Source organism: Silene latifolia, chromosome 5 (assembly GCF_048544455.1).
Source record: "Silene latifolia isolate original U9 population chromosome 5, ASM4854445v1, whole genome shotgun sequence".
NCBI classification, from domain to species: Eukaryota; Viridiplantae; Streptophyta; class Magnoliopsida; order Caryophyllales; family Caryophyllaceae; genus Silene; species Silene latifolia.
The window spans coordinates 72,518,974-72,543,743 of NC_133530.1; the positions used below are offsets into that span (position 1 = coordinate 72,518,974).

Genomic DNA, 24,770 nt, shown 5'->3' on the forward strand with positions numbered 1-24,770 from the left:
GATGGACGCCGGGAATGTCTATCTTAATGAGGACGAGAAGCGTGCATCGAAGCTTTTCGAGGTTGATGATGATGGGGCGCCGAAGGTTTGGTTGCCCCCGACGCAAGTCATCTTGATGGACGAGCCGCTTTGCTATGTCGGCCTCATACCGGCCCTAGCACAGGGTGAGTGGGGTCGGTGTGAGGCCCATTTCTGCTTTAATGTTTTTCGTTGTTTGTTTCTTGACATGTCCCTTTGTCTAAGTTTTACTTTGTTTCTTTTACAGAGCACTTTGGTCCCGTTCATCCGAGCAACTCCTCGAGAAGATGGGCTGGACAAAGACGAAACGTTAATGAGAAGAATCCAGAAGGTCGATGTGCATGACCGCCGTCCGTCGCCATCGACCTCTGAAGGGCTTGGACGAGACGGCCCAGGCCAAGGTAGCCGCTTGCCTTGCCTCGCCGGGTCCAGCCAAGTCTACGGCGGCGACGGTGTCAACCTCGATTCCGCCTCCACGAGGTGGAGGTCGTTGACATTGTCGACGGAGAGGATTCCGATCTTTGAGGATCTCCACTTAGGCGTAAGAGGAAAAGATCTACCCATGCCACCGATGCTTCTGCTTCCGTCGCTCATGTTAATGCCGGTAGCCGAGGAAACGGGTCAACCGGCCAAGAAGAGCAAGCCCCTGGTACAGGGTCTAACTTGCGGCTCGATTTAGCCGGCTCATTAGATATACCGATGACCGGCTCTCGGTATGTCCATGAACGTTGACGTGGACTCTTTGGTTGAATTTTTGTAGATCAACCGGCGCATCTGTCCCCATCGAGCGGCGAGTTGAGAAGAGGCCTATGCGGGCGGCGGGAAAAATGCCGACTCGTACTCGCGTCGATATCCAACGACCGGCTCATAGCGGAGGGTACAAAGCTGAGCAAGAAGGTTGGGATTTGGTCCGAACTGGTCGGCTCTCGTATTAGGGAGCAAGAAAAGGCCTTGGCCGAGACGGGACCGTTGATAGAGCGGCTGAGGCTCGATGTTGCTGCCGCAAAGGGGTGGCGGAAGGCTAAGCTTGACCTTCTTCTTGCACAAGCGCGGGTCGAGGAAATTGAGAAGCTCTTTGTCGGCCGAGAAGGCCAAGGTAGAGGTGCTGATTCCGCCGCCAAGTTGAAGGAGGAACGGGACAGTACAAGGGCGGCTACGACGTTGTTGTCGCCCAAAGGGAGGAGTCGAAAAGGGCGTATCGGCTCCAAGCGGAGTCGCATAGGGAGACTAGTGCTATCCTTGCTCAAAGGGAGAAGGATATTGAGACGCTTCAAAGCACGATTCTCCCTCGCATGTGTGCTCGGTATAGGGACTCGACCGAAGAAGCTTTCGGGAGGTGATAGATGAGGTCTATCCGGATGGCTCCTTCTCGTGGACAAAATTTGACGAGCTGTTCGACGATAGGCTCGAGGCTAAAGAGAAGGCTGCGGCGGATAAGGCCGCCGAGGATGCGAGGGCCAAGAAGGAGGAGGAGGCGACCGCCGCAAGGCGGCCTTTGCGAGAGAAGATGAGGGCGGCCAAGGAGGAGTCCGCTAGATCAAGGCACTGAGGATGCTAAGGTCGCTAAGAAAAAGCTGCGGCGGATAAGGCATTTGAGGATGCTAAGGCGCCAAGAAAGCCGAGGATGCTAAGGCGCCCGGATCGCATCTAAGTCGCTCACCGAGGGTAACGCGCCGATGGCGGTAAGGGCAAGCAAAGAACGAGGCATAGGGAGACGGGCGGTCGTCACCGAGGCTCACCGGCGTCTCGGATAGCTTCAGCTATTCGGGGCCAACTATTAAGCCTTTTCTCCCGCCATCCTTTTGGCGCTTTCAAAGAACCAGTCCGAAACCTTTTGCTTTTTCTTTTCCTTGTATTTTGTAAGACCTTGGTAGGTAGAGTCTTGGCTTATCCCAAAGGGGACTACCGTCGTCTGTGTTTCTCCTTCTTGTAACTCGTTATCTTTTTCTTAATGAGAAATTGCTTGCTTTGCCTCTGGCTTGGCCGAGGCCTTTGATTTATTCCTTCACTTGTCTTCTTGCGTTAATTAATTGAGCGCTTTTCGTTTTACCTTTGGCTTGTACCGAGGCGATTTAGAATGCGTATCTCAACTGTGTTTAACGTCTTCAAACTCGGTCTTAATTTGCCGAGGGCGATTGCGTTAATTAATTGAGCGCTTTTTCGTTTTTACCTTGGCTTGGCCGAGGCGATTTTAGAATGCGTATCTCAACCGTGTTTAACGTCTTTAAGCTCGGTCTTAATTTGCCGAGGGCGATCGCGTTTCACTCGTCTCTTCCCGGCCATTCGGGGCAACGGAGTTTACGTTTTGACCGCCGTTGAACATATGTTAGCATATCGGCTCGTCCCCCGTCACTCCCGTTAAAGGCCGGGATGATCGAGGTTTTGGCTCTGTCTGTTGTGTACATATGTTAGTATGCCTTCTGATTGGGGTGGATTAACACTTTGATGAAAAACTTGGATGACTCCTCATTAGATATGAATATGTATTGGGGTGCCAACAATTGTTTTGGGCAACTCATTTGTTATACAAAGTATTTTTCGAGATTGTCGGTGTTCCAATGGCTCATCAAAGGTACATCTCCCATGTCCGTCAGCCGGTATGTACCCGGCCTCATTTCTTCAACTACCTTGTAGGGACCCTCCCGATTGGCCGTCAACTTGCCATGGATGTTTCCTTTGTTGGTGGCGGCTGACTTCCTTAGGACCAGATCTCCTACTTTTAAGTCCCTTTTGTGGACTCTTCGGTTGTAGGCCCTTTTCATTCGGCTCGATATCTTGCTAAGTTGAGGCGTGCCGTATCTCGGCTTTCTTCGACCAGGTCCAGGGAGGTTCTTAGGCCTTCCTCGTTTTCATCCGGGTTAAAAGTGGCCGTTCTGAATGTTGGCACCGTTGCTTCAATCGGCAGGATCGCTTCGGACCGTAGACTAGGTGAAAAGGACTGCACCCGTTGCTTCTTTCTCCGTGGTCCGGAGGGACCATAGAACGCCGGGTAGCTCATCGGCCCATCTTCCCTTGAGGTCTTCAACTGTCTTCTTCAAGCCGTTGAGGATCGTTTTATTGGTCGCCTCCTTTGTCCGTTGCTCAGGGGGGGTGGCAGACGGAGGAGTATGCAAATTTGATGCCGAGTTCTTCCAACCAGCTCATTATTGTGTCACTCCAAAATTCTCGGCCATGGTCGAACACCATGACTTGGGGTAACCCAAAACGAGTTATGACATTTTCCCAGATCACCTTTCTTACGGCCGCCGCAGATTTTTGCAGCACCGCCACGGCCTCAACCCATTTGGTGAAGTAGTCGACGGCGACGATTAGGAACTTTCTTCCTCCGGATGCCGTTGGAAATGGCCCTAGTAGATCCATTCCCAACTGTGCAAAGGGAAGGGGATTAAGCACCGGTTGCGAGTCTCGGGAAGGTGCGTGTATCACCGGAGCGTGCATCCGGCGATTGTTGCATTTTCGGTTTTGTTTCGGAATCTTCAAGCATGGTGGGCGAAGTAGCCGGCTCGGAGAGCTTTGTGGGCTAGTGTTCTTGCCCCCATGTGATGTCCACAGATGCCTTCGTGTATCTCTGTCAAGATTAGCTCGCATCGGCCGGACCGACACATTTCAGAGTGGCCTTGTCACGGACCTCCCGTATAACTCTCCTTCAAACACCAAGTACCTTGTCTGCGATCCTCTTTATCTTTTTGCGAGAGGTTGCGGTCCCCCGGTAATTCATTTGACAGTTTATACCTCTTTATCGAGTCATCCATGTCGTCTCGGCTTCCACGCCGCACACCATGCCGATGGTTTCGTCAATGCTTTTAGCGTTCCTGATGTCCACTAGCACGGTTGGTGATATTCTTTATGGTTGAACCGCCAGCTTTGAGAGAGCGTCGGCCGGTTGTTCTCGGACACTGGGATGTGTCGCATTTTGAATGACTTCAATTTTGAGGTCTCGCTTTTACCTTTTCCGGGTATCTTACCATCCCATCGTCCCGAGCCAGACTCTCCTTCGTATTGGTTAGTCACCAAGAGAGAGTCTGTTTTCAAAATGATGTGTTCGCCCTACGCGGCCGGCTAACTCAACTCCGGTTATCACCGCCTCATATTCGGATTCGTTGTTTGAGGTCGAGAAGGTAAACTTCAAAGCGTACTCGAACTCGTCCCCGTTTGGGCTGATGATAAGGATGCCGGCTCCCGAGCCGTTCGTTGTGGAGGATCCATCGGTATATACCTCCCATATGCCGGGACACGATTCTTCCTGATACGTGCACTCGGCCAAGAAGTCGGCGCAACGCTTTGCCCCTTTATCGAAGGCCTCGGTTTGTATTGAATGCCGAAGCCGGATAGCTCCACTGCCCATTTGATAAGTCCGCCTCGATTGTTCAATTTTTCCAATGCTTTTTCCAACGGTGGTCGGTTAAGACCGTCATGGGATGTCGTCGAAGTAGGGTTTCAACTTCCTTGCGGCAACAACCACGGCAAAGGCTGCTTTTTCAATCAGTGGGTAGTTTCTCTCGGCGGGCAACAGTGTATGGGCGATAAAGTATATTGGGTCTTCTTGCTTGTTTTCTTTTCTCGACGATTACGACAGATCGACCGTGGCCGAGGTTCTTGCTAAATATAGATATAGCGTTTTCCCAGCGTCGGTCTGGACAGGGTCGGGAGAGTTTGCGAGATGGGCCTTGATTGTTTGAAAGCCGTGCTCTGTTCCTCCCCAGTGCCAGAAGTCTTTATTCCCTTTTAGCACTTTGAAGAATGGGGTGCTCTTGTCGGCTGACCGAGAGATAAAACGGGCAAGGGCCGCCATCCTCCCGGTCAAGATTATCATAACCTCTTTGCGATTCCTCGGCTCCGGCAGGTCTAGAATTGCTTGGACTTTCTCTGGATTGGCATCAATTCCCCCAGGCGCTAACAAGCACGCCGAGGAATTTGCTGGCCCGGACACCAAGTTGCACTTTGTAGGGTTAAGCTTCATCTTGTATTTCCTTAGTGAACAAAATGTCTCGTGTAAATCGGCTAGGTGCTCGCCGTCGGACTTGCTCTTGACAATAGCATCGTCGACGTAAGCCTCAATGTTTCGCCCTTTTTGGTTTTGGAACACTTTGTCCACCAGTCTTGTGTAAGTCGCGCCGGCGTTTTTCAAACCAAACGGCATCATCTTGTACATGTAGGTGCCGTGTATGGTGATGAATGCGCATTTAGGCATGTCTTCCTCTCGCCATGAATACCGATGGTATCCTGAAAAGGCGTCGAGCAGGCTCAAAGATTGTGTAGCCTGCCGTTGCGTCTATTAAGCTATCTATCCGAGGCAAGGGGTAGCAATCTTTCGGGCATGCTTTATTAAGTTGCGTGATGTCAACACACATCCTCCACCCCCCTGATGACTTTTTAACCATTACAACATTAGCTAGCCATTCAGGGTATGTACAAGGGATGATAAAGCCTGCATCTAACAACTTATCAACCTCGGCCTTGATGGCATCTTCCTTTTCGGCCGAGGAGTTTCTCACCCTCCGCTTCACAGGTGGCGAGGCTGGGGAGTACGTTCAACTTGTGAACGATGACTTCTCGGCTTACACTGGCATCTCGGCGGTGAGTACGCAAAGACGTCTTTGTTCCTTCTCGCAGGTCTAGGAGATCGGCCCGAATTTTGGTTCCGGCCGACACCGAAGCGATCACGGTGCCCTGGATCAATCTCTATCCGGTCTCGGTCCGGCCCCTTCGACCATGGCGACGTGGTTGGTGCTCATCGGTTCGTCCTCCTGTCTTAAGGATGGGTTCTTCCCTTTTTCCTCTTTCTTTGCCACTTTGAAGGATTGCATGTTGCATCCTCTGGCCGATATTTGGACGTTGACCACCTCGTCTTTTTCGTTCTTTGAGACGAGTTTATGAACTTCCCCGCGGTCCGAGACATACATCAGTGTCGGGCCCGGATGGACATTACAAAGATCGACCTCACTCGGGGTGACACGACCGATGAGAACGTTGTATGCGGATGAGCCGTCGATGACCACGAACTCGGACATCACATTCTTGGCCGCGTCGATCGGCCGAACATCACCGGTAACTTGATAGACCCTGGGGGACCAAGCCTGCCCGGAGAAGCCGTACAATGGGTTGGTGCATGGGCTAAGGTCCGCAATTTTCAGGCCGAGCCCTAGAAAGCACTCCCTGAACATGATGTTTGTGTAGGCGCCCGTGTCAATCAGGCATCTCATGACCAGGTGGTTAGCTATGTCTAAGTGGATTACGAGTGGGTCGCTATGTGGGGCGATGACTCCTTCGTAGTCCTTCTTCCCAATAGTTATGTTCGGGATGTTGGAAGCGCGGCCGCCTGTAGTGGGCACGAAGTTGACGGCCTGATACAGTTCGTTCAGGTGCCGTTTGTGCCCGTGAGCGGATCCGCCGTTCTCGTTTCCCCCGATGACAACATGAATTGTTCCTATCCGTTCAAAGACGGATTTTTTATCTGAGCCACCGGTGTTAGTCTTTTGGCCTCCGGCAATATACTTGCCGAGGCTCCCTTTTCGGATCAGATCTTCAATGGCATTCTTCAAATGCCGGCAGTCGTTGGTTAAGTGACCGGTGTGGCCGTGGTACTCACAGTACAGGCTCGTGTCACCGTCCCCCTAGGTTTGGGGGCCTTTCCCACTTCTCGCCCCTCGTTTCGCTCGGGAGAAGACCTCGGCGGCCGATACGACCAGGGGGGGTGTGATCCTTGTATTTCTTATGGTAGTACGGACCTGAACTCCCCCCGGCGTCCGCTGGGTTCTGCTTCCTGGTGGGCCTGTCGGTCCGCGACCTATTATTGTCACGGCGCCCTTCATCCGGCTTGTCCTCCCGGTGGCTCTTTCTTTCTGAGTGCCCGGCCTCGCCGTGGCCTATCCATATTTTGTGATAGTCCTCGACCTTAATGGCCTGGTCGGCCAATTTCCTGGCGGACTCAAGGCTCAGGCCACCGCACTTGATGAGCTCGTTTTTCAAGTCCCCTCTGGGGAGGCCTTTCATCAGTGCGAAGGCCGCTAGTTATTTGTTCAGCTCCCTAATCTGCCGAACCCGGCATCGAACCTCTTCACATAGCTTCGGAGTGACTCGCCTCCCTCCTCGCTCGATGGTCGGGAGATCCGATGTCTCAACGGCTCTCCTTTTATTGGTAGAGCATCTTGGGCCAAAAACGCGTCTCTTAGGTCGGAATAGGAGTATACCGACCCATCGGGTAGCCCCTTGTACCGGCTTTGCGCCATTCCAACCAAGGTCGTTGGGAAAATTCGGCACTGACCTCGTCAGTTGCTCCCACACCGACATGTGGGACTCGAAAGCCTCGGCATGATCGGTTGGGTCGCCTTCTCCTTTGTATGATATAGACGGTAGCTTTAGCTTTGGCGGCACTGGTCTCTAGGACGAGGCACCGAGGGGTGCTCGACCACGTGTCTAATGACACGCGGCGATCGGCTCCTCGCATCCCTAGTCCGGCCCCTCTCCCCGTGGCGGGAAGGGCTTCTTCTCCGACTACGGTGAGTCGGACTCCTTCTTCGACTCGGTGAGTCGGACTCCTTCTCCGACTCGGTGAGTCGGACTCCTTCTCCGACTCGGTGAGTCGGACTCCTTCGCTCGTCCGGGGCATGCCTCGTGGGCGTCGCGGCGACATCGTCCTTCCGCGAGTGCGGGAAGGGCTTAGTTCTACCACCGACACTCGGGCTCCCCGTCTTGGTAGGCTCGGCCTCTCTCGGTGCTTCGTTGTGTTTCTGAGTCACCTTTTGGGCCCTAGCTTCCCGGACGGGTCCCGCCGCTCTTGTCGGTGTGGTGAAGTGTGAGCTGCTGCGCCGACAATCGGGTCCAGGAGTCGTCGGCTTTTTGCATCAACCACACGCCCATGACGGTGACTGGTCGGGGGCGTACAGATCTGGGCATTATTGGCATCCCGAACTCCGGTTGAATTATCCGGCTGGTGGAGGGCCGCACAACCTGCACTGTGGACGGTATCATCCGGGTGGAGGGGCTCTTCTGATTACGAACACCTCTTGTTCTTTTGACATCTTCTTAGCTTTTTGGGTGGGTTTTTTTTTTTTTTTTTTTTTTTTTGTGTTTGGGAATGACTAGCTTCTAGTATCTGTTATCCCCACAGACGGCGCCAATTGTTCGGGTATGAATTCGAAGTAGGTTTGTTTACCACGCTAGCTTTGTCGAATAATGCCTCTTCTAGCCTTGATTGCTCTCCTCGGCCTCTCCTGCAACAATGAGCAACCGAGGGCTTGGCTTTGTGCCAAGCGTACTCACTCCGACGCTCAAGTCAGTGAACTTATCGTGATTAAGTAGAATGCTGCTTGATGACGTGTATTGTAGAGAGATGAGAGAGATAATACCAATTTAAGTGGTTCTTAGGTTAGATTTTGGATCCCTTCCTCAATGAGGATTGAGGAGTATTTATAGACTTTCACCTTTTGTCAAGTAGTGGCCAAGTGGGCCAAGTGGCATAGCAGGTGGAAAGACTGATCTACCCCTCGGCCGAGGGACCTATGGCAGGCCGGCGAGCCTGGTTGACTCCATGCCGAGGGTTCTTGGATATGAGTACGCGGGTATGTGCCCTACTGGTAGGTTGCCATCGAGACCAGGACCGGGCAGCCGAAAGGTCGCATCGGCCGGGATGTCTAAGTCATTGGCTTGCTGTGGATATCTTTGACCTCGTTCAATATGTTGACTTGGTCAGCGGGCACAGAATATGCCCCATCAATAAGTCATTTGAAATAAAATTAAATGGTTTAGGTAGCCTTTGTTTAATAATAATATAATATTTTGTGGATTAATGGATTAAAAAATCTCATGTGGAATTGGAAGTGAAATTGGATGTGGTTGGGTGAAATGTAAATAATAAAATACTCCTTTTTTTCCTTTTTTTTGCTACTCCTTTTTTTGCTCTTCATTTTGGTTTGATAATTAATAAATTAATTAATTAATTAATTAAAATGTATAGAAAGTAAATTGATTGTTAATCCTATGTGAATTTAAATTAATTATTAGTAGCATGTGGAATAAAATTAATTGCTTTTGCCTAACCTTTTAAAAAATATTAAAATTAAATTGTTATGTATAGTTAATATTCTAAATTGCTTGATTTCTATTGTGAGTTTTCTTTTCTAATATTAAACGTTGATAATAATCTGTACTAAGGTATTAGTTTCATTAGGTAATATTAAGATAAGATTCATCGGAACCATTAGTAATAATGCGCCGTTAAAATGAGATGTATTATAGGTTAGTGACACACAGGTTCATAATTTTTTTTTAGATGTATAATTTTTTCTAAATAGAGAGTTTTAGGAAATTCTTTTATTATTTTCACCAATAACTTGTACATAATTCTCATAAAAGTCGTGTGATGATAAGTTAATCACATACGAAAGTCATATATTCTTTGAATTGTCTTATAACATGGAACTTTTATGTTTCTTCCAGCAGTTTTTTTTTTTTTTTTTTAAATGTTCAGGGTTAAGAAAATCCTGAAAACTCTACTTTAAAATAGGATCTCATTGTAATAGAAAGATGTGAATTCTTTTATATGATTACTTACATTGATTATGTACGTGGAACTCTATGATAATACATAAATTCTTATTTAAAACAAATAAGAAATCAAAATGAGATAGACCAACAGTAATACACAAAAAAAAAAAAATACACAATAAACCAAAATATCGTCATTTAATTGCTATACCAAGCGTACTATTACATATAAAACTTTAATATAATCCTCGGTTATAAACCATGACAAACTCTAATCTTGAAACATCTTCAACATTCTAGAGTTAAGAGTACCGATTATTACACTTCGATTTTGTTGATTGAATCCTGAAAAAGAGGTAGCAATAATTAATATTATAAACTTATTAAACTCTAAAATAAAAAATGTAGCCTTGTCGAAATTAAAGCAAAAATTATATTTTCTTATAATTAATGATAAATTAATCATTCGACTTCAACTTATCTATCGATGTGTAGTTGTGAACTTGTTTTATGGTAGGAGTTATATGAGATGTAAAAAAAATGTAAAAGTAAAATAAATATTAAACGTTAATACATGTCATGCCTTATAAAAAAATTATGTAAGCCAAGCAATACTTCATTCTGCCTACATTCATCTTCTATCTTTCCACTTCAAATACAACATCGACGTACACATGATGCTAATCCAAAATTGATGAGATTCATGGGAACTTAAATGTATACCTTTGAGATCAAGTAGAGAAATTTTACACAGGCATGCAAAGAATTTATTTCATACGCTAGGTAGTGTTGAAGCATGAAATTTGTGTTGGTTTATATAAGGATGTAGACTACGAAGAGGTAAAATATTTATTAGTTGTTTAACTAGTTCTTGTGCCCGTGAAACTCACGGGGCGTTCATTTGTACTTTGTAGTTAAAGTTGGACAACAGTGCGGTTAGTTCGGCCCGATCCGTCCCACACACTTTTGGGCCCAAATTTTCCAACCAACCTGGCTCGCGCCAGCGTCCCCCCTACCCGGGCAGGCCAAGGCCCAAGATTTCCGGCCCAGCTTTTCCTGGCCCGCTAAAAATCAAAATAAATAAATAAATAAGTCCTATATGGGTCGGGCATGTACCAGACAATAGGGACCCAGCAGAAAGAGACCCCTTTTCAATGCCATGCCCGGACCATTAATCGACAGTCCATCCTGCCCTGCACCCAATATCCCGCTTTATGAGGAGTTGTACTTTTGACGATAATGCATTTTGCTAAGAATAGATGGTTGTCATGACTCACGAGGGTGTTTTGGTTTATTTTTTCTTTTTGTAAATAGAGCAACATAATTAGCACATGACCTCAATTTTTAGCCTTAAACGAAGAAACATGAAAAGAACTTGCATTAAGAATGGAATAACTATAAAAGAAGAGTGAAATTCATGAACTTTTTTTTTGTTTTCCGATTTATGTAACATTCGAAGCTTTGCGATAATGTATGTTGTTAAACATATGTTTCCATTGCAACCAAAATTAAATAAAATAGTTCCAAGAACTTCATAATTTATGATAAATAAAAGCTTTGAAAGGAAAGCCTTGTTTTTTTGAAGTTAACCACTTTATTTCATCACAATTTACACAATTCTTGCCCGCTTTGAAAGGAAAGGTTCTGAGCTCGAAACAGTTCTGTTCTCACAGCTAGATAGGCTAATTGGATTAGCTGCATAGCTAGATTCTAAGAAAGCCTTGTTTTTTTTGTTTCATGTATAGTTTTTTGGAAATTTTGGACTCTTGATGTAATTGTTTGTTGATATCATCAATATATACTTCCCTTTTACCAAAAAAAAAGCTTTGAAAGGAGCAAATATATAATTTCCCGTTGAAACTAAGCCGCACGTCTTCATCTAAACAGTTTTCTCAATTTAACTTTTTTGGGTAAGAGTTTTGATTAGTATTAATGTGAGTTTAGAAACATTAATGCACTAAGAATTCACAAATTCTTTGTAAAGCGGACAAGAATTGTGTAAATTGTTGGTTTGGTAATCAATTTTTAATTTTTATAACCTCTTTTTTGTCGTTTTACTCTATTATAAAACCGTTTTACAAAAACTAATTGATAAAAGTTAACTTACATAACCTTTCATTGGATTTTTTTTAATTTTTTTATTGAATACATTTCTCCTTGAAAATTTGCTTGATATTTTCGTCCGTCTAAGTATGTTTACAGTCTTAGATCTAGTTATATACTACCCTTAATTCTAAACTCTAAAGTCATTTGCATGAAACCTACGCAACTCAAGTTTCGAAACAAACTTACAAGTCCCTATTGACAAATAATTATTTACCTTCTTTATTGCTATCTTTATTTATCAACTATCGAAACTAAGAAGTCATCTATATAACTACATACGCATAGGTGTAACATCTTTACCCTCATCGTGGAACATCTATTTAAAACCCTCCATTTTTGGAGATTTTGACAATCAAAATCCATTGTTGGTAAATTTTTGTAACTTTAATCACTTAAAAGTAGAAGTAATATATGCCGGGTAAAGCAAAATAAAATGACAACATATACCTCATCCCTTCTTTCTACACCAAAGAATAGTTATTAAATTCTGAAAAAAAAAAAGTAGAAAATCAGCCAAGTAAGAATTTAAAAAGAAAGGAAATAGGAAACATTAAAAACAAACCAAACAGACAATGTATAATGAACGAAATAAAGTGGTTAATTTCATTTTTTTTTATCAGTGAAACGTTTAAATTTAGAATAACTATTAACTTCCCTACTTTATAATCAATGATGAAAATAAAATAAAAGTATAATCTCACACCTTTAATTCAAGTACATGAGTTCCAAACCTTTCTTTCAATCAACTAATGAGTAGTTCTTAAGCGAAATATTCCGCAACCGCGCAACCAACTAACATGTTTTATAATCTTGAAATACCTGAAAGAACCAAGACAATAAATTTCAGTAAAAATGTAGCAAATTTTTTTGAAATGCAAGTGAATGCTCCAACTTTAAAAAAAAAGAATAGATTGAGGAATGACGAATGATAGATAACTACGAATTTGGAGGTGATATAAGAAGATGAAAACAGGAAAAGAATTGGGATACAAAAATAAATTAAGGAAATTAATATAAGCTTTTTATAACTTGCATGTTAATGCACGAAGTCAAATGACCGTTACAAATTGGAATCTCAAAGGAGTATTGAAGAGTCACAGTAATAAATTATTATGAATATTAATGTGCTTTGAAGAACTTCTTAATTGCAGTAAAAATGACGTTCAATCTTAGCCTTCAGCAAATGAAATAAGTTTACACTTTACGTACTATTCGTGACTCTCCTTGTTGACACGTGGCTAGATTTGGTGCTCAATCTAACCTTTTAATAGTATTATATAAATATAGATATAGATGTTGGTTAGATGTATGTTTTTCAAACTTAGGTTATACAATATTTGACACCAAAGGTCATGAGATAGTCTATCTATAAATATAATTAATTAAAGGATAAGATTAAGAAGTTTAGATATCAGTATTACAATATATCATCAATAAACAATATTTTAAAATATTTTTGTGCTTTAGTGAGACTTTATAAATGTTAGGTGTGCCGAATGGCAAAATGGTAATACTATATTTGCCACTACTTCCTACATACAATTTAAAAAATCCTACACAATATTTCCATTTTGGCTTTAATTTTTTTTCTTATTTATTGCTTAAAATATTTTAACAATAAGCGTCGAAATTTAAAATTTAGTATGAATTTTTTATTTTTAGTTGTTGTCTAATTTATTTAGAGATTAAAAAGGCCAAAGTTTAATGTTTGTTATGCTATTTGCATTTAATGTTAATTTGTTTTCCTTTTTCCTTTTTAAATAAGAAATAATGATGTGACTTGCTATGAATGAAATACTCTTAGCTTGTTTTTTTATTTATAAATAAGTGAATTAAATCAATATCATATAATAATTAATTTATAATTCATGTTACATTAATTAACCATATCACATTAAAAATTGCCATGTCACATTATTTTAAGTAGCCTTTTAATTATATTTATATAAGTTTAGATTCTAACGATTAATTAAAAACACAATAAGGAAAAAAGCAAAACAATTCATTTAGTTATCTATGTATACTTTACTTACCAACTTTTTTTTGATAAAAATGATAATTAGGTTTTGTGTGATACATATATAAAATCATTTTTGTAGTTAATTCTCGCATTAATTTCAACAATTTATTTGGGGGAAAAAGATAAGTTTTGTGAATGAAAGGGAAGATAAAAAATTATCATAACACAATTACAAAGTATAATAATGGTGATTAACAAACATATCATTAAATAAAGTGTAAAATGATAAACGGTATCAATCTAATCACTCTTTTTCATAATCAGTACCAACATAAAATTTAATTTGTAAATAGTACCAACTTAATTCCTCCGATCAATAAGTAGTACCAAGACACCCGAAAGTGCCACTTAATTTTAAAATTTGAAATTTTCCGTCAATTATTTTGATTATATTCCCATTCTACCCTTCTTTTTATGTTATTATAGAACATCACCTGCCTTTCCATTGTTGCATTTTTCATTTTCTTGCTTCTCTGCCACTTCCTCCACTCTTACACAATTATTTATAAGAATAAATTGAACAAACTAATAAACATTTCCGGCATTCCTCCATCCCTTGAGAGCACGATGAGCACCAGAATCAGTTCGATTGAGTTGAGCGAGTTGCCTCCTCCTTGCTCGCGCATCAATCGCCGAGTCAACTCCAGTGTCAAACCGATTCATCGAAGGCGAGTTCGCCATCACTTTCGCAACTATACTCTTCTCTTCTTCTATTTCCATCTTTTTCACGTTTTCTATCTTCATTTTCTTCTCTCCATCTTATTCTCTTCTTTTATCTTCATCTCTTGTCCTGTCTCATTTCCTTCTAGCAAGATAAAAAAGAACCAATCAACTCAGTTGATTCGAAAAAACCTCACTAGCAACATAATCAGTTTTATGGTTAGTATATCTAAATTTACCCCCAAAATGCATCCTAATGACCACTCTAATTGGCGTGTCATTGTTCATCCTACAGGAAAAATCAAAAACCCCAAACTGAATCATACCGTATTAATAAGGTCCAAGTTAAATAATAGTGTAAATAATCTGAATGAATAATAATCTATAAATAAATAAAGAAAACCCAGTAATTTACAAGAATAAACAAACAAAAATTAATTAACACGAGATAGGGAAAAGAATCATACATGCGTTTCGGGGACAACAAAGATTTTAGAGGTTCACGCCATACGCGCCGTGGTAGGTAACGCTTCGGCCGGCGCAAATGCTACCCTTATCGACGTGTTGCCGAATTTAGAGATAGTATCGAGTTTCAGTGTTGGTCTTGACAAAATTGATCTGAAAAAGTGTAAGGAGAAAGGGATTAGGTTACTACTCCTGATGTTCTTACTGATGATGCTGTTGATTTAGCAATTGGCCTTATGTTGGCTGTTCTTAGAAGGAATGACGTTGAAGGTAAAAGAACAAGTAGAAAATTAGGGTAAGTTGGAAGGTTATTTGAGAGGATTCAGTGTTGTGTCTTGTAAGTTTGGATCAAACGAAATAATGAGAGAGAGAGAGATGATGAATGGGGTTGAGGTAAAAATAAGGGTAGTTTCGTCAATTTAGGTGAGTATAAGTGAGTAAGTGGTACTTTCAGGTGTCTTGGTACTACTTATTGATCCGAGGATAAGTTGGTACTATTTACAAATTAAATTTTATGCTGATAAAAAGTATGAAAAATGGTGATTAGATTGATACTGTTTATCAATTTACACTTAAATAAAAGAAGTATATGTTAAATAGATATGATAAATTAATAGCCAACGTTGTGAGTGGAAAATAAAAGAAATTGTATTAATTTATTTTTTGTGTTTGTAACTAATTTTTTTTTTATATTTTTGTACTTATAAGCATGTGACACATAGCATTTGGAGATGAATTCTAAATGGCACATGACTTAGTGAGGTATTTAGTCTTTTTTTTTTTAAATATTGCAGCGGTATTTATTTTCGTATTGCGATTTTTACTTATCACATCACATTTAGAATTTGTTAACTCATGAAATATTTAATATGCACAATTAAGTTAAGAATAATGATGATGATAATAATGACATTTTTAAAGACATTTTAGCATATTTTATGTATATATGAAAAGGTTAATTTAGTAAATTTATATTATATATATTAGAGCCATGTCATAATAAATTTTGACATGTCACTATTAAATTTTCGCCATGTTACAATTGATTTTTGCCATGTCACATTTATTTGATATTTTGGGTTACCCTTTTAATAATAGTTATAGATAGATAGACTAGTCATGTCTTTAAAAACAATATTAATATAAAATATGATTTAATCTTACAAAATTATTTTAATTCAAAATGGTATAAAAAAAGACGTTAATAATTATTTTGCCCCACAACTCATAGAACCCAATCACATTTGATCCGACACATATCTTCACATAGACCTGATAAACAGATCGGGTCGTGTCGAGTTCGTGTTCGTGTCACATGTAAACGGGTCGCAAACCCTTCAACCCAAACTTGGCCCGTTTAAATCTCGTGTCGTGTTCGTGTCGACCCACTTACATAAATGGGTCGTCAAGCCTCAACCCTAACCCGCTAATATCGTGTCGGGTTCGGGTCGTGTTTTCATGTCATGTCACTATTTGGAAAATTTAATTATATTTATGTGATGAAAGATAAAAAAAATTAGGATTAATTTAATAAACTGGTCATTCATGTCGGGTTCGTGTTTAAAGAGCTCAACCCAAACTCGACCCAATTAAATATCGTGTCGTGTTCGTGTAGACCCACTTACATAAATGGGTCATTGAGGCTCAACCCAAATTCGTTAATTTCGTGTCGGATTCGTGTCGTGTTTTCGTGTCGTGTCATTATTTGTCAGCTCTATCTTAACACGACCTTGCCAGTTGCCACCCACTAGACAGGTCTAATCGTAGTTCGTAGAACCCGATCCATTTGAGAGGTCTAACCATTGGTCTAGTAGGTACACAAAAGGTTGTAAATTCCGGGTTGTTATCGTTCGACCGTTTTCCCGCCTCAGACTATTAAATTAGCCAAAGCCGCCATCCTAGTAGTTTCTTCTCCAAGAAACAAACTATTTCTTCCCCAGTTTCAATTAAATTGAATTCTTAATTCTTAATTGAATGACAAACATGGCGGAATCAAAGACCACCATGGAATCAGCTAGACATTGGGTCGCCGAACACAAGCTTCGCACCGTCGGTAATTCTCTTTCTTTTACCGTCAATAACCTTACATCTCTTTAATTGAATTAGAATTACTCTTAATTTAAATTATGAATAATGAAAAAAATGAGGAATTAATTTGACAGGGTGTTTATGGTTGAGCGGAATTACTGGATCAATCGCCTACAATTGGTCTCGTCCCACCATGAAAACTAGCGTCAGACTCATTCATGCTAGGTTACGCCTTTCTTTATCAGTATTATTTTGTACTTTTAATTTGTTATTGTATAATGCAATTGGACATATTAGGTGTAACGGTTGAATTCGCTTGCTGAATTCATTTAGTTTGATTAATTGGGATGCTGAATTCATTGTGTTGATGATCGTGCTTAAAAACCGCCTTAACAGAAGAGCTTGTTAAAGTATGTGTTGTAGATTTTTGCAATTTAGATGCGAGGTTTGTGGTGAAACAACGAAATTCATAGTTTAGGGGATAGAATATCTATTTTTTGGGTTCTTTTGGCTCCTGAATTACCTGGTCATTCATTGAATGATGAAACAATTTCGACTTTGTTAACGATTAGGGCAGAAGATTTCCTGCACTAAAGACTGTGGCCATTCATTGAAAAAAGACTTCACATTATTACAATACTTTCAGCTGCTATATTACTATGAACCCCATTCCATCCCTTCCGTTGTGATTTGGGGTAGAGTGACGATTGCATTAGTAGAGTTAAGTTTCATCAAATTCTCCACTGACTTGTCTTTAAATTACCCTTCCATCTCAACCATTTGTTTCCTTTTTGATTAAAATATGCCTCACAAAGAATAAATAAAGCTAAACAAATGAATGGGACGGAGAGAATACGAGATTTCAAAGACATTGTTGCAAGACAACAAACTCTCAAATATTTTATTTTATAGTTTGTGTTCTATTCTAATTTCTCAGAACCTACCACTTGTAGTCGCTAATTTGACTGTTGAACGAGCATGTGATACAGTAGAAATTGGATGGTGCAAATGTCTGGTTTATCAAGGTTTAGCTACTGTAATCAGCAGAACACTCTAAAATGTCCTAAGAATTTTGATGCGAGACTCATGCATCAACTCAATCTTTTGAACTTCAACTGACTCATGCATCAACTCAATCTTTTGAACTTCAACTGACTCATGCATCAGTAGAACATGTCTCTATCACACTGATTTTTCGCTTAAAAACAGTACGTGGTTGTTAATTAAGGTCAACTGACTGTTCAAAGTTTGCTGTTTTCTGCTAGGTTGCATGCTCAAGCCCTTACATTGGCTGCCCTTGTTGGTGCTGCAACCGTTGAATACTTTGACCGCAAAAGTGCCCCAGCTAAAGATGACCCACGTGCAAAGTTTTCTCTTCAAAATAGCTCGCACAAACATTAAGTGGAGTTCATAAGCCGTCTTCAAGCATGAAGAATCATTTTAACTAGGGATCTCTTCTCTTTTTGTGTATTGTAGGATATTGATGTTGCTTCTATTATTTTTGTTATCTCAAACTCATATGGAGCAACTAGAATTCAGGATTTGGTGTAACTTGCCAATGAAAATAATACAAACATTTTTTCTATAGGAGCTCAGCGAAATTACATTCAACTGTCTCTTTTGAATACTGAGAATCTTTGTGGTCTGCACCAATCAGTAATGCTGTGTTACTTCGATGTGTTAGGTTGGAAAGACTTTATTCATTACTTGAATTTAACTAGCGCTTTCCTTGTTTACTCTGCCTTACATCTGTTTTGCAGGTAAGGGCTAATTATTTTTGGTGTGGGAAAGTGAATGGTGACAGTTATAGAACAGAAACATCAAACCACTATTGTTATACTATGATTTATGGTTATATTTTCAGATGCATGGGAGATATGTTCTGCATTTTCTACTATCTTTCCTGTTAACTAAGGATGTTTAGTAGACAGTTTTGATTTGTGATTGGCCACTGGTGATGATCTTCATACTGTGTCTTGTCTGAAACCGTCTCACATGTGTAATCCTCATAAAATTATGCATGGGTTGGTCTCCATTGTACGGCTATCTCATATATGCTTCTGTGAATTTAATTGATAGAAAGTACCATAAATAATATGAAGTGATTACTGATTCAGCCATTTACTCTTGTCTCTTTAAGGCTTTAAGCTGTTGTCCAGACAGCTGTTACTGTTATCATCGGGGAGTTTGACTACCTCTACTCTTGTTGAGGGTTTTATCTGGTATGTTCTTTTGCTCAATCTTTTCTTTCTTATACAGAGTTATAGCATGAGGGCGTAAAATACCTAAAATGACTGATCTCTTTCCATAGATGATGTTTTGATGGTTTTTTAGATATATCAACTAAGTCTGCAATGAAGCCTCTACACTGCCAAATTATGTAAATAAATTAAAACTGTCTATGGTGTTCGACCCGATTCATGTAATTACAGGAATGCACCTATGCAGGGAGGGAGCACCTTATTTATGATGAATGATGCAGTTCCAATAAGTCTACCCTCAGAAAATGCGTTTCTGTTTCACCTCATTACGTACTTCTTTCTGCTAAAACATGTAAGTTGCATGACTCCCTAATTTCTGCTGTTAATATGCCTAATTGATGCTGTACATGCATTTAGTTCCCTTAACCTCCTCCTAGTAGTAATCTTAGTATAAGATCTCTACCAAAACTGAGAAATTATGAGGCAAACCTTTAATGTTCTCCTATTATCTTAAATTATTTAATTAGTTCACTGCCTTGATAAGAATTTAAAATGGAGGGACTCTTACAATTTGATCGAGATGATTGCATCTCTAATTACATAAACATCGTGATCGGATTTTGTGCTAGTCACCTCAACTTAATCCTAGCTCTTCTTTTTGTGACAATCATTCTCTACAGATCTTGGAGAAGAGCTCCAATTTTTCTTGTTGATTTCGAGTGTTTCCGGTCCCCTGACAGTCACCGTGTCCCCATATCCTCTTTCATCGAACACTCCCTGATGCGTGAGAAGGACTTTGGAACATTAGGGGCGGCTGAGTTTGAAAGGAAAGTAATTATAAGGTCGGGGATTGGGAATGAGAGTTATGCCACTTTAGGAATGGATTTTATTCCAGTAGATACCTCCTACAAACAATCGATGGATGAGGTTAAATTAGTGCTCTTTTCGGTCACTGAAACCCTCCTTAACAAACACAACATTAGCCCTAAAAGCATTGATATCATCATAACCAATTGTAGTGTCAACTGTCCAACACCTTCATTAGCTGCTATGATTATAAATAAGTTTGGGTTTCGAAGCAATGTTCGGAGCGTCCATCTATCTGGAATGGGCTGTAGTGCGGGATTACTCTCAATTGGCTTGGCTAAGGACTTGCTCAAAGTTCATAAGAACTCACTGGCTTTGGTCCTTAGTACGGAGACCATTTGCTCGAGTTTATACAAAGGGAGTGTCAAGTCTATGCTTCTTGCTAATTGCTTGTTCCGGGTAGGTGGGGCCGCAATTTTGCTGTCTAACCGGAGTTGTGATAGAGATGTGGCTAAGTATGAGCTCCAACATCTTGTCCGAACCCATCTTGGTGCCAAGGATGATGCCTACACGTATGCATTTTCACTAACCCTTTTTGTTGTCATTTTATCCACCTTTTGTTTTTTCTGTACAAAAATTAATTCACATGTTAAATCCAGTTTATATCAACTAAAAGTTCAATCTAAAATCTGGTAGCTTAACAAGGTAAAATACGCTCACTCAGGTGCAAATTTCGTTCAAGCTAGCACGATCGCTGCGAGTAGCATATAGGTTGTCGTCTGCGGTTTTCCCTTTTAAATTCTTAATAATCAAATACTCAGACGGGATAAAAACTCCTACATAGGATGGTTTTTTGAAACGTAATTCTTTATTATAGATACTTTTAGAAACTCGACATTACGCAACTTCATTATCAAGTGCTCCTCTGTTACTGGCGATAACTCATATTTAGTTTTTAGGGAATTTTGAAAATTGGGCCTTACCGACTGAAACAGAGGGAGTAGCGAAATACTATTATCACTTGTTGATTTGAAACTTTATGGCTACTATTTGTCCGCTTTAAATAAAAATGTTACTTGACTGGGGATAGTATGAAAAATTTGTCTTTTGTTTTTGATAGATTTAGATTGTTGTCAATTATTCTCGAATTAACAAAAAAAATTGGGCTTTGTTTTTGTCATAGGTGTGTATTCCAGAAGGCTGATGATGTTGGCAATGTAGGAGTGTCATTATCAAGAAGAGTGGTGGAAGTAGCATCGGAAGCCCTGAGGATCAACATGACAACCTTAGGGCCACTTGTATTACCTTACTCAGAGCAAATACACTACGTCTTACATTTCTTGTGGAACTACTTCCATCCCCGGGAAGGCAACAACGAAGAAAGTCGTGTATGCGTCCGAAATTTAAGAAGGCATTTGATCATTTTTGCATTCATGCTGGGGGTAAGGCGGTGATTGAAGGGATAAAGGGGATGTTGAAGTTAAGCGAGAGCGATGTTGAGGCGTCTAAAATGACATTATATAGGTTTGGGAATACTTCATCGTCTTCAACTTGGTACTCATTGTGTTACCATGAAGCCAAAGGAAGAGTTAAGAAGGGTGATAAGGTATTTCAGATTTGTTTTGGGAGTGGTTTTAAGTGTAATAGTGCAGTTTGGAAGTGTGTTTCTAAGAGACCAAGTTATAAAAATGTACCAAGTGCATGGTCTGATAAAATTGATAGGTTTCCTGTTGATATACCTGAAGTTATTGATTACTGATCGAAGCAAGATTACACTTATATTATTAAGGGGAATGAATATAAACTAGGTTTAAACCCGTGAAAATTCACGGGTTTGTTATAAAAAACTCTCAAGTAGCAATTATATGTAATTATGTAAAACATACAAATAACTAAAAAATACAATTCATTGCTTTGTGATGAAGATAAGTCAGGTTTAAATATGTTTAGCTGATATAAAATTTGATATTTTGTAAATGTATCATTATTTTAACTTATTTGATTAATTTTTAGTAATTATATTCTATTTGAACGTTAGGAGTAATCATTGCATATAATAGCACCAATTTTATTTTTGATCAAATACTTTATAATAAATATTTTATAACAAAAATTAAGTCTATGTATATTATTATATACTAGATTTTGTGCCCGTGCGTTGCACGGGTACTAAAATTTGTTATGATTAAAAATAGTTACACACTATATGGTACTAAAATTTGGTATGACTAAAAATAGTTGCACTATATGTCTTAACAAAAAAACGTTGTTAAATTATCCTACCTGTTGGAACACTACACCAAAAACTACCCCACTTGTTATAGATTAATATTTTTATCCCCGAAAGGAGTGGATTAGTTGGAATTCATCCAAGTATTGTATGTTTATGCAAACTCTTTAGCTAAAAATCGAAAATAGGACCATTTTTAGGAAAGATGAGTTATTTGATAAGATTTCACAATTAGTTTTTCCCATGGTGGAAAGATATTTGCAGAGATAAGTACTTATTTTTCCAGGCAATAAGGTTTGTAGATTCAATAAAGTTGTGAAATAATGAATTTCTATTATACTCCCGTCACATGTAATTTGTTTCTTTTAGAATTCTAGGGTAAATCAAATTTGTGCCTAATAATAATAGTATAATATACTGTTGGGGTGTACGATAATCTTGTACACCCGGTGTACCCAAGAATGTTTCCTTATGAAAAATTTGTAAAGCTTGGTAAAATTGAAGGGTATTCCGTTGATTATTGTGGAATTAAACTGACGAAGGTTGAAGCTTAGACCCTAACAAAATCCCAACTTTAACTCTACTACAGCGTAGTAGATAGATAAGATAGGGGACTGAACTTTGATTTTTTTTTTCCAAATAAGGAGCTGAACGTATAGATTTTCCAGGTAAGGACCTCAAATATTACTCTGTTAACTCTCCGTTAAAACCATTGTTTCAAGTGCAATAATCTGAAACGATGAGTGAACTCCTAACAAAAACTATTGTAAAACATTGAAACCCTCCATACGAAGTCCAAGACCCTCATAAATTGCACGATCACGATTCTCTCCTTCACTCATGATTCAATTGTTCATCACCCTTCCCCTTGATTGGAAGTCTTGTTCTTGTACCGCTGCAACACAGTAATCCCGTGAAGTGCATCAATGGTGGATTGGTGATGTTGGTGTGACGATGAGGGTGGTGTTGTTGTTATGCATACGATATTGTGTTGATTCAAGGTGTTGATATGATGTGGTTATATTGTGTAAGACAACATTCATGACGTGATGATGATGATAATTATCGAGCCTCAAAAATCGGTCGCAAATATCTGAATTACTAACTGATCGAATACCGCATATAAACAATCTAAATAGCCAATTCAATCTGAATCGAACCAAGATTGAATGAATTCAATGTAACCAATATATATCATAACCAAAATAATTATTTTCTGGTGGTGCATGGTATTTCATTTTAGTATTTCTGGAAGAACGCCGCCAAAGAGTGAAACGGTAATATGGATGTTCAGATCAGAAGTCTTAGAAATCAAAAAATGAATAATAGGAATAATGATGGTGATTGTAAATGTTCACGGAAAAATTAATGGAATGAATCAATGAATGTGCCGAGTCCTTAAATCTTTCACAGTTCCTGCGTTTCTAGTCAGCAGCAGTGCTTCGAAGATGAATAACAAAATTCAATTAGGCGGCTTTGTCGGCACCAGATCAGATCTCATCTGATCTTATTTCTGATGGTTGACACCAAATCGCTCAAAACGCAAGTGAATTATACAACAATCAAACTATTAGGTTTCTAACTAAACAGAAACAGTACCTAAAATTCATCTGATGGTTTAAAGCTTGAACTAACAGAGGTATATTGGCTACTTACCCATTCTCATCCATAACAAGAACTTGGAGGCCAGGAAAGCTTGATGGTACGTGATTAGCCAAGGGTTTGGGAGCAAATGGAATCATAGCTTTATTTGAATGTTCAGGAGTTCCCAGTTTGACAACAAAGTTAGCAGTGCAACCCTTTCCAAGACCTTCACTTTCAATCCAGATGTTCCCTTCCATAAGACTCACAAACCTAGCTTGGACATGATCAATATAAATAAACAAATTCAATAATAAAACAAAAAAAATATGAGTAATTAGAAACTCTATATTATGCGATTTAATGGATACTGTACTGCAAATAAATCATCACAATGCGTTAAGGAAAGTGCCCTTATATGATGAATATACAGTCATTAATGAGGTCAACGTGAATTCATGATCGGATGCATTTATATACACATCCCAATAATTTTTTTTAAAATTTAAAGAGATAAAGTTTCCATGAAAGAAAAGTTGTCTTTTTAGATTAATAATTAAAAATTCTGTTATTTTTTAGATCAATATTATTATTATTATAATTAGAGTGTTTTAAAAAATTTGGAGTCTCTAGAATTGCCTGAAAAAAGCCTCTTTTATATATATACTAGATTTAATGCCCGTGCGATGCACGGGCCGCTTGTACTTTTATGTTTTATAAACAGTTGTTGAATGACATAGCATTTATTATCGTGTATTATCTCAATCTTTTCGGTTTTGAAATGAGCCGAATAGAATCGAACGGAGCTGAGTTGAATGGATATGAGCTGAGTTAATTAAATGAAGATTAGTTGAACTAAAGGGAGCTGAAGTGAGAGTTAATTTGTAAAAAGATGAGCTGAATTGAAATATGAGCTAAAATTAAGTCAGAAAGAACAGGACCTAAAATTGTACGTATTTAACAACTAACAGACCGTCTCAATAATAGAAAAAGGTTAATTAATCTTAATTTTTATAAATTATTATAGCCAAACTTATACTAAGTACTCCCTTCACCCCGATCAATAGTTTACACATTCTTTGTTTGGATGTTTCAATCAATAGTTGACGACTGGCGTTTATGTTTTGAGTATATTTTACTCTCGCTTTATATTTTCATAATATAAAAA

The 24,770-nt window shown here is 39.7% G+C and overlaps 1 protein-coding gene and 1 pseudogene across 1 annotated transcript; both read left to right on the plus strand.

Moving 5' to 3' along the window:
- The first annotated feature begins 16,670 nt into the window (after positions 1-16,670).
- On the plus strand, positions 16,671-18,384 carry LOC141656155 (uncharacterized). The gene is made up of 3 exons (XM_074463029.1): positions 16,671-16,808; positions 16,918-17,008; positions 18,049-18,384. Exons 1-3 carry the CDS (start codon positions 16,730-16,732, stop codon positions 18,182-18,184), a joined length of 306 nt encoding a protein of 101 aa, XP_074319130.1. The 5' UTR covers positions 16,671-16,729; the 3' UTR covers positions 18,185-18,384.
- Positions 18,385-19,451: 1,067 nt separating this feature from the next.
- Positions 19,452-21,768, plus strand: LOC141657548 (3-ketoacyl-CoA synthase 7-like; annotated as a pseudogene).
- Positions 21,769-24,770: the final 3,002 nt, after the last annotated feature.